The following is a 10544-nucleotide window of genomic DNA, read 5'->3' as shown; positions in this document are numbered from 1 at the left end:
TGGCCCGGGGGGCTCTATCTGATACACTAAGAACATTATCAGTGGGTGGCGGGCAGTGTGAGAGATGTGTACGTTGTCCCGGTCGCAGCACGACCTGAGCACAGCGGAATAGTGGGGAGCCAGTTATACTATACCTGAGAACGGAGGGGGACAGGCTGAACGCCGGGAACAACACACACAAACACAGCAACAAGGAGGATCAAATGGAGCGGAGCATGCACAGGAGCGGCAACAGTGTACATTTGAGCAGAGGGCCTTGACTTTACGGATGCAACGTGATCTAAACCTGTGCATAAAAGCTGTCGTTGCAGAAAATGCAATTACAAACACAGCTTTAAGAACAAACACAGACATTTTTTATTGTTTAAAACCCACAGCCTTTTATTATACTCAACATTTGGCAGTAATTAATATTGAAGTCTCTCCTGCCCCCTCCCCACCCTACATCACATCACCCTACAAAGCACTTCAGCAGAGTTTGGCAGCAAAACGTCTCATTCTACAGGAAAACTATCCTCTTATAACAGTCCAATCTTTTCCTCTCTTAAGTTATGTTTCTTAATTATTAAAACTAAAACCTAAGTGGAGTGAGCACGCTTCAGACCAGGGTAAACTCTGCTAAGACCGCCTCATACACAGGATCTTTAAAATCATCCCTTTACTGATAGTTAACAATCAATACTGTTTCAACCACTGTGCCCCTCACTGCAACACTGCTGTAACTAAAACATACTTTGCCTGGTCAGTTTTCTTTTCTTTCTGGGAACCATAAATTCTGGAGCAGCTTTCAGAAATACTTTGTTTGGAGGTGTGCCAGAGACTTATAATATGCTATGAAAGCAGCACCATGGTCATAAACTTATCCAACACATCATCCTCAGCTGGCACAGGCTTTTTTTAAATGGAAGACACTTTTTTATGTGTTGTGCATCGATTATAGTAAAATACAATGGCGAGACTGACTAAATATGCAGCTCCTATGCAGGAACAAACACTACAAGTAAAATGTGTAAAGGTCAGAGTTCATACTGTCTGTAAGTGACCCTACATGTAGCACCAGACTGCACTCCACCACCCTGACAGAGAAATTTACTAAATATCAGTAAATGTCAATTTAAAGTGAGAAGATAAACTTCATACTGAAGCTGCCCTGTAGGTGTTGTTCTTTTCGTAAGGCAAACTATGTGAGGAAAAAAAATCATATATTTTAATTTAATAGTTCAAAAACTCTATTGTTTAATTTTAAACATAGCTGTCTGTAACCATGGCTGCCATGACAATAAAGCTCTTCTTCAACTGAAGGAGATGTTAATATTGATGAAATCAAGATGCTGAAATGCATTTTGCTGCGCTGCCCCCTGCCTGTCACTTCGTTAATAACAAGAAATGTTCATAACATTTAACATACATTATGTACAAATATAAGAATGGGCCTTACAATCCTTATAAAAAGAATTCCATACAAAATAAAGCCACAAAAATAGATCTGTGTACAAAATACATTTTAAAAAGAGGCTTGTGAAAGCTCAAAGTAGCTGTGCAGTTTGACTGCAAAGGATTAACATCTAAACCCTCTAACTGGCATAGACACAGACACACAAATATATACATGAGCACATTGTATGCCAATAGGTTGCCCATTTCCATGTACATGTAGATTAACAGAAGCTCGCTCCTTTTTTCTTTCCAGGATTTGTGTATATGTGTGTGTGCTTGTGAATGTCTAGTGGTTTGAATGGACAAATTAAAACCACTAGACATTTGGATGTCAAGTTGTAACAGGGGGGAATGTGTGAGTGTGTGGTGTGCAATAAACAGCTGTGATGCCCTTACTCCAGGCTTCAATACAAGGAATGATCTGTGTGTGTTAATGTGCATATTAATACTGGGGCTGGTGTTTGGGGAAAAAGTAGAGGTCTTTGCACAATGAGCTGGTGAACTCTGACATTTCTTTGCAGCGGTGGTGGGCAGTACCTGGGGCGTAGCCCTCCCTCTCCTTAATACGACTGTTCACCTGGGAGAAAAAGAAAAAAAAAAGACATGTTGGTTTCAAAAATGTATTATATATCAAAATAGCAGTTTGTAATCTGCAACTGCAGTCTGAAAAAACATGTTTACCTGCACCAATATGTCCGCAAGGTGGGTGTCTCTGGCGTGGAGGCGGAGTGCTGAGTTGAGTTCCTGGATAAACCAGGATCCTCTCTTAGTGTTTCGCATGGCTGCTGTGCCTTGAGGAGGAAAAGATCAAACAGCAGAAGTGTAATACATCAAGATGAGACACAGAAAGACAGAGCGAAGGTGTTGTCTGGTAGAGCTTTACATAATAAAGCTTTACATAATAAGAATCAATTTCAGATCCACTTTTGATTCGCTTGTGCACAAAAAAACCCCTCTCAAGCAGAAATTTTAATTGCACTGCACAAAAAGCAGAAATAATGATTAGGGCCAAAGATAATTTAAAAAAGAAGAATTACAAAACCATTACTGCTGATCCCAATGGCCTCATTAGTTTTCCTCTTACACCAGTGTTTCAGTTAATGAATAAAATATCATATATAAACCCACCCCAGAATAACAAATTAGATAAACTTACAAATTCTCTGACCTTTGAGAGACGCAAAGCCACAGATCATGTCCGACCGCTGGGGAAGTTTAATCCTGGGTCTTCCTGTGTCCCCCCTCTGTCTGGAGTCTGCATCCCCCTGTCCCTCCCTGCCAGCATCCCGCTGTTCACAGCTTGGTGAGCACGTCCTCTTTGGCCCGTCTATCTGCTCCACGCCACAGTCCATCTCCTCTGGAAGACAAGTAAGTTTCAATTAGGCCCAAAAAGATCTAGCAGCAATATTATTGCAATAACTGGGTTGGATTACTGCAGTTTTTAGTCATTTGTCTCAAATATTCTTTAATAATGAATGCAACTGTCCACCAAAGGGGCAAAGCATTTTATTGACACTATAGGCCAGTGAAAACAAACCAAAGCAGAAGAGATTAAAACTGAAAGATTAAAAAATGCATGTGTGATTCAACGCTGCACTGTAACACCACCTGAGCAGACATAGATGGAGCAATGAAGCTGTGCCTGCTCAGTTAGCATGCTTCTCAAGCTGTTGCCCCAGTCTTAAAAAAGCTAAACAGCTTGAACTCAATGGGTTTCCTGCAGCTCTTTGATAAACTCAAGTATTATTCCAAATGAATTCTGGAAAAAGTCTGAAAGCGAAGCTATCACTGGCATTTAGCATGAGCCCTGGTTGAAATGTTTTTCTAAACTTCTGAACGGCAGAAAACGAAGAAATCTTGCACTGAAATTTACATAGCACTTTTCTAGTCCTCCTGACTGCCCCCAAAGCACTCTACACCACAAGCCACATTCACACAGCACTACGCCGCAGGCACTTTGAAGCCTTTAGCTATCCATCCATCCATTTCTTTAACCGTTTAAAGGACTCAGGGTCACAGGAGAGCTAAATCCTATCCCGGCTAACATTGAGTGAGGAGTGGCATACACCCTGGACAGGTCTCCAGGCTATCACAGAGACATTCACACCGGCGGCCAACTGGGAATCACAAATTCCACTAACGTGCATGCCCTAGACTGGTGGAGGATCCTGGGTTACTTGGAGGGAAAACCATGCAGGCACACAGAGAACATGTATATTCCACAAAACAAGGACCCTCTTGCGGTGACCTCACAGTGTTAACCACTGTGTTGCAAACAACACTTACTTATTTTTCTTACTTATTAAGAAAAACTGGCAGTATACCAATGTATCCATGAACACTCTAAATAAGCAATATCTGAATTTCACTGAAGCTATTTCCAGAGCTGCTAAGCACATCTAATAGCCTTTCAGCAGCACACCTGTGTTGGGCTCTGTGTGCAGCGAGGGAGTGTGGGAAGTAATTAGGTTTGCTCCTGAGGGGTCTAAGGATCTGTCATGAGCATCACTGGGTGTGCAGTCAGGCCATAACCTCCGTCACAGAGACAGAACAACTGACTTGGAGCTTGTTAAGCCACAGATTCATTTTATTTTTATTGTGCTGAATTTGTTTGAAGTTTCATCAAAATATTATAAAGAAGATGAAAACTGACACAAAACTGAGATTTTGGCACAATCCACAGCTGGAACTGTAGAGTAAATGGGCGATTCTGAAACTGCCACCCACTGTGATTCTCTCAGTGGGCATGACAATGACAGCAGACAGCATCTGGCCATGTGAAGGGGAAGATTGGTACCACTATTTCATAATGCTGCACGGCTCTGAGAGATTTTACCCAGGTAGTTTCTCAGAACTGTGGACAGTGCAGTCCCCAGAACATGTTTACCGTATAATTCTTTTTTATTGCTGTGCTGCACAATCTCATTCATCTTACCTCCTCTGCAGGCCTGGATGAAAAACATCTTTGGTTTGTTTTGTAGAAGTGGACAGTGTGCATTGTCAAAGGCCTCAAACACCCAGTCCAACTGAAATTGACCAAGTTAAACACAATTAGCATTAAATGTCAGAAAAAAGCAGTTGAATCTTTGTTATTGAATGACATACCATACATCTACACAGTAAAGTGTCAGACAAACTGACCTGGAGGAGTTTGCCATCTGTACCGTACACTGCCCCTTCCACTCCGTGGGAGAGCAGACACACCACACAGCTGTCCACTGTCCGGTGCTCTGGCCGTCTGGAAAAGTTCTCAATGCAGGTCCTCATACCCTACACAAGAATACGAACAAGAACAAGCATCAGCATATGTGGTCAAAGTCAGCGTTAACACAAACGCAACAATCTTTCAGTCCAAATTTCATAGAAGCTGTATTCAAACATTTTCATTCTCACTAATGGAAACACTCAACTTAGGGTCTGACTTAAAGTGTGCAGGATGACACCCCCTCACTAGCAATGGATTCATTAGACCATGATGTGCAGTAAACAATCAGGTTCAAGGCAGGATATGTGCATCTGGACTTAAATTAATTAAACATGAAGTGTGTTTACTTTGTGACAAACCTCCCACCTTCCTCAGACAGCAGTGAAAGTGGGCTAACCAGAACAAATCCTACATTAAAAAAACCTGTCTACACCATATCCCCAGTCTTTCTTAACTTAAACATTTCAACAAGTGACTTTCTCCGAACTGTGTCAGGTGAAGAGGTTGCTGAGGATCTAACATCTTCTTTTGTTTGGCCCAAACGTCCTTTCTTTAGGTTTATCAATAAATAAGATAAAAGTGTCACATTTCCAACATCCTGCAAAATCCATCATTTTACCTGAGCAGTGAGGTCTCTGTGCACAGCAACAATGTAATCCAGCTCTGTAAAAACCTTCCGGAGGACCTCATCATCCACCTCGCCACCTTTTCTAGGGTCAAGGTCAGGGGCAGCACAAGGGTCAAAGGTCACATTACTGATCACCAAGCCAAAACCACGAGGCGATGAACTCAACCTGTAAGACTGAATAAGAATGGAATGACCTATATAAGAAAATTCATACACAATAAGGTTTTTTGTTTTAATCTGTTTAAAACAAAAAACCTTAACAAAGTGACAAAACCCAAAGATTAAATTTGCAATTTTTATGCTTGTTACATAAACATAGCTAAATGCTGAAGACATGCATTTTTAGGCGGTCGCAGTAAATCCAAACAAAACTGAGCACCTTTGCATGGGCTCAACTGACCCGCTGATGGGAAAACAAAATCGTACCTGCTGGCAGCGGGAGAGGTAAAAGTCAGGTGTGCAGGGTAGGACCGGACTGTTGATGGGACTGTCAGCATCTAGACTAAACTCCATGGATTCTGCAGCACATACACACAAACAATCACAAACTAATACAAACTGAACTATTCTTAGTCCTCATCACTGAATGGAGTTGTCTAACAGCAGAGTATCATGTTGTCAATGAGTCATTCTTGGGGTGTGGTGCCTGCAGGTAGAGACAGTAGGTACCTGCTAGAAAAACAACATTTCTACACTTTTTTCTATGATGTGTGTTTATAACAGTTCAAATAATCAACAGAATAACAGGAGACTAAAGGCCTAAAGTGGTCAGTGGCTATAGAATGGTTTTTTTTGTGACATATATATTAAATTGTCTTAACAATGAACAACACATAAAGCCTTTTGTTGAGAAACAACTTCATGTCTCCAGGGAAACAAGACTGACAACAACATTACACACACTGAAACCCATTTTGAAATGAACGCATAGACGCTCTGCAGCACCGCTCACCATGTGTCCTCGCTCTCTTGGCTGCAATTTCCTCCTGAGTTGGAAGTGGAAGAGAAGAGTCCGTAGACCTCTGAAATTTAAAATGATACACAAATTATTAAAGACAGACCGTACAAAAAAGATAATGAAGGATTTTGTTCTATACAGTGGAAGCAGCTGTTGTTTTTGTAGGAATATGACATCTGCAGTCCTAGATTAAATATTTGGGAAACTCCTGCCTGCCTTTCTACTTCAGGTGGGCCATCTGGATATATATAATGAGATGGATGCATTTTGTGATTCTCACATCTGTCTGCATATCTGCTCCTCGTTTCTTTGTCCTCAGTCTCTGTTTGTTCCTGTCCTCAGCCCTGACTGTGGGTAAGTCTCTGACTGATGACTCTGAGCCAGGCCAGCTATCTGATGCCTGGACTGGGAATGATGAGGTGCTGCTCACCTCATACATTTCCTCTCTGTCTTCTGAAGATGCCTGCCAAACGTCATGTTACTGAAGCTTACAATTCCCAAAATATTACTCTATATAATCTTAGCATTTATAATTAAAGAAAAATCTATTAAAGAGGCATGAAAGGCGTTCAATGATGCAATGATGTCTTCTACTTCAAAAATGCCAAGAGTGACATTGCCTTCGATAATCATAGGCAAGCTCACCTCTCTCTTCTTTTTTGTTCTTTCCATAACCAGCTGCCCTGCCTTCTCCTGTGGCTCCTCCTCAGGCTGAAAACTCTGTGAGCAGAAAGCAGTCTAAGAACTGCACTAAATCTGCTGTTTACACTGCTGCTGTGCGACATGTGTATGGTTGATGTCAAGTACACACTCACATCTGTGTGTGTCTCTCTGCCATCTTTCTCTGGTGATTTTATGAGCAGGTCGTAGAGGTGTTTCTGTTCAGTATCTTGAAGAGCTGAGCAGAAACTGCTGAAAGCTCTGGGTCCACGTTTTGGTAAGAGTAGAAGCAAACGCCAGCTGCGTTTCTGAGACGTTTGCTCTGCCTGGAGTAGAAGAGATCACATCGGAAACATAAAATTTACTAACAATGAATTAATTAAAAAATACATTTGGTTTTACTTTTTTTTCACCTTCTCAACATTATAACATTTGATTGTGAATTCATCCAGACACCTTAAACTTTAGATGTTTAAAGGTGGTCCTCAGACAGGACAGTCGGAAGTAAAGATTTCAACCTTGAGGGATTAAATCAAAACTTTCACAAATGCCTTTTCCACCAAATATAAGCCTGTTCTATGTTGATGCCTTTTGAGAAACAGCCGACAATTTGAAAGGTTACTATGCTGTAATTATTAGAAGTTGCAGTAAAATCATGGCAGACACAAACTATTTATTATGGCATCTCCTCTGACATTAGCCTGGCAATTTGTGGTGCTGTGCCAGTGCCAGCTTTCTGGCATTAGTTCTAGATTGGTAACCAGCATTGTGTCGGTGGAAAAGGGATATTAATGTCTCTGAAGGACGTTGCCCTGTGGTTCCCAACTGGTTTTCTCTGGTAAACCTCTAAAATAGTAAGATCCCTAAGTCTTTGGATAGTGAGACACTAGACTCTCCAGTCTAGACTTTCAGTTTAAATGCATAAGGTTTAGCAAAAGTATTTTGTTAATAATTTAGGAAAGCAGACATTTCTTGCATTGTTACACATCTTTCACATGCTTGAAGTATTTAGAACAGGTGTGGCATGTTCCCTAATTATTTCAATTACCAAATCAAAATAATAAAAAGCATGTAGAGATTTTAAGTGCTGACTTTGCAGTTAGTCTATATATGCATCCAATGATAAATAAATATGAAGGGTTTTATTAGGCTGTAAAAACATTACATAGCTATTAAAAAAGCTTGCAGAATGACAGAATTAAAATGTGTTCAATTTTCATAATTATATTTTCCATTTCTGTGAGTCCGCTCAGGTCTGAATGAAGTAAATTTTGTCATCAGATGGGGAGCGTGAGTGGCCACGTGGACAGCCACGTGCCCGCCTGCATTTTGTGACTATGCAGAATCATCTGAGGAGAATTTACATTACAGTGAACCAACTATGTAAATACCTGAGGTGACGGACTTTAAAGAAGAATAAGAGTATACAGTTCGATTATACTTAACTAGAAAACCCAAAACTTCTCTGGGACAGATAAACCTAATTAAAGTGTACCTAAATCACAGCACAGAAGATAAAGGCCTCATTCAAAGCACAACTACTCATCACTGAATAGGCAGTGTTGATAATTTGCTGTGATAATAGATGTAGAAGGATCCATCAATCACATCATGACTGCTTTATTTCTAATCAAAAGCGTTAGCATGCTGAAAGAAAAATATTATACTATACTATAAACTATATCACTGTCGAACTTTATGGATTTGACTGTGAGAGATCTTTTTAATTGTAGAATTAATCATCTACTTTATTAACTACCTATCTAACTCATGTTTTCTCTGCCACTGGAGCCTATACTAGCTGCCAGAGTGCAGAAATGGTGGTAGTTCCTGTAAAACTGCAGGAAACATTTCTGTAGTCACCTTTTACTTAACAGCTATTTCATGGGAGGGTTAGAGGTTCTGACTCCCACATACATTTAAACCACAAGCTAAAAACTGACCATAACCTTCAGCAAAGTTGCTGACAGCCAAGTTAACTTCAATTTAAGCAAACTGAAGGTAACTCAAAGTCACATAACTGTTAAGAATCAGCTGTCTCACTGTTAATATAGTAGTTATTATCCACATACCATAATGCTCTCTGCCATGCTCTCCGTGAGGATGTCTTCTGCCTGCAGTGACTGTATGAGCAGCTCATCCACCACCAGCTGTCTGCACAGGATAGCTGAGTTTCTTCGGAGAGCCTGCCTGTCCCGCTCCATCATGCCACACTCCAACATTTTTCCCCTCAAAAACTGTATCCAGAGCAGGTAACAAGATACACGAACATTGTGAACAATACAAGCATATGGACGTTTTTGTGCAACACTGGGAACAGTCACTTTATTAGCTTGGCTCCTCAGTTACACCCTTATAACAAAATACAACACAAGCGATAACGTTACCATGAGGCACTCTTTGAGCCAGCAATAATAAACCAGTAACAACAGAAGCTGAACAATACAATGGTAAACTCAGTAAAGTATCTACCAAATAATAAGATAAAGAGGAAAAATAATGGAAGTATAATATTAGCAATGTAAGTTTACTATGCTGAGTTACAATAAAAGAGAAGTTACGCTAATCTAAATGGTGTTGGGTGATGGTGATAAACGCTAGCTAACTAGCTAGCTAACTTCGACTTTCTCTGCACTGAAGTGGGTTTAATATGACTCCCCGCATCCCCACTACTTACCTCTCTTCTGTTCCTGCAACAGACTATCAACACACCCTAAAAATGAGCAAAATGTCTCCGTAAGTCCCTTTACTAAACGCAAACTAACAACATCCCGTCTACAAGCCACAGACGAACTTCCGCGGGGTAAACAGACCATCAGACTCTTCGAGTTTGATTCTGACCAATGAGAGCGCTGTACAGTTTGAGTGGCGTTTCAGTGAACCAATCGTTTCTTCTTTTCTTCTTAATGGCATCTTAACCGTACAGTAAACTGCTGTGTGAACAACAGAAATAAGGGTATTTTGAATTTGAATCTCATTTCAGTTAATAAGTAACCAATTGATAAGAAGGCAGGCACAAAGGCCTCTCGAATAGAGAGCTATTTAAAAAGGAGGAGTGTAAAGACACTTAAAGGTCACATATTTGCAGCAGGGTTGCTGCACACTCTCTATATGCTCATTTAAAGCTGAGGAGCACGAGCCAAAGAATTTCATTATGGATAAATGTGGCTACACTGTTTATCTGTACATGACAATAAAACTTGAAACTTGGGTTTAAAATTTGAGTTTGTAAATGAGCAATGGCAGGATAAGTTGTAATGTAAGGTCCTGCCTCCAGTTACAATCTGATATTCAAAACAACCTGATGTCAGTTTTTTAGTATAAAGGGGAAAAACAAGCTCCATTGATATTTAACAAATGTTAAAATACCAAATAATAAGAACTAAGAAATAATGAATTTATCCCAGATTTGGGAAATTATTTTGTTATAACAGTTCTGTTATTACAGTTCTGTACTTTTTCAAACAAACAAACAAAAATACAAAACTTGCTTCTAGCCACAACAAGAGGAACAGGAAATTTTGAAATATGATAAGGAAATTGAGACACACGTTTGCAGTGAGGGGGAACAAAATAAGTGTGGGACACACTAATGATAAAAGGTAGAGTGGACTTTAATCATACAGGGTGACAAAATGTGGTATGAAATTATCAGT

The 10544-nt window shown here is 40.2% G+C and overlaps 1 protein-coding gene across 5 annotated transcripts; it reads right to left on the bottom strand.

Moving 5' to 3' along the window:
- Window positions 1–345: 345 nt before the first annotated feature.
- On the bottom strand, window positions 346–9735 carry casp2 (caspase 2, apoptosis-related cysteine peptidase). 5 transcript variants are annotated; one of them, XM_082550372.1, is made up of 13 exons: window positions 9566–9735; window positions 8961–9125; window positions 7044–7214; window positions 6874–6948; window positions 6509–6691; window positions 6223–6292; window positions 5697–5788; window positions 5262–5444; window positions 4579–4707; window positions 4373–4463; window positions 2594–2794; window positions 2119–2228; window positions 346–2014 (listed from the first exon to the last, which is right to left on the bottom strand). In XM_082550372.1, exons 2-13 carry the CDS (start codon window positions 9108–9110, stop codon window positions 1880–1882), a joined length of 1590 nt encoding a protein of 529 aa, XP_082406498.1. In that variant the 5' UTR covers window positions 9111–9125; window positions 9566–9735; the 3' UTR covers window positions 346–1879. The 5 variants fall into 5 exon arrangements, with proteins under 5 accessions (XP_082406498.1, XP_082406499.1, XP_082406500.1 ...); XM_082550373.1 differs by having other exon boundaries at window positions 348–2014; window positions 2606–2794; window positions 9566–9731; XM_082550374.1 differs by lacking the exon at window positions 6509–6691 and having other exon boundaries at window positions 348–2014; window positions 9566–9729.
- Between the last annotated feature and the right edge of the window lie 809 nt (window positions 9736–10544).

This window comes from Aulonocara stuartgranti (genome assembly GCF_965226115.1).
Source record: "Aulonocara stuartgranti genome assembly, chromosome: 11".
NCBI classification, from domain to species: domain Eukaryota; kingdom Metazoa; phylum Chordata; class Actinopteri; order Cichliformes; family Cichlidae; genus Aulonocara; species Aulonocara stuartgranti.
Note: the sequence above shows the minus strand (reverse complement) of the source record. Positions and strands in the feature narration are given on the sequence as shown.

What these genes read in the sequence shown, in the direction of transcription:
- casp2 (XM_082550372.1), bottom strand. Translation starts at nt 9,110, where the DNA reads ATGTTGGAGTGTGGCATGATGGAGCGGGACAGGCAGGCTCTCCGAAGA. An exon ending in GCATGGCAGAGAGCATTATG is followed by an intron (nt 7,215 to 8,960) that starts GTATGTGGATAA and finishes CTTCTACTCCAG; the next exon opens with GCAGAGCAAACGTCTCAGAA. An exon ending in ACCTCTCCCGCTGCCAGCAG is followed by an intron (nt 5,445 to 5,696) that starts GTACGATTTTGT and finishes ATTCTTATTCAG; the next exon opens with TCTTACAGGTTGAGTTCATC.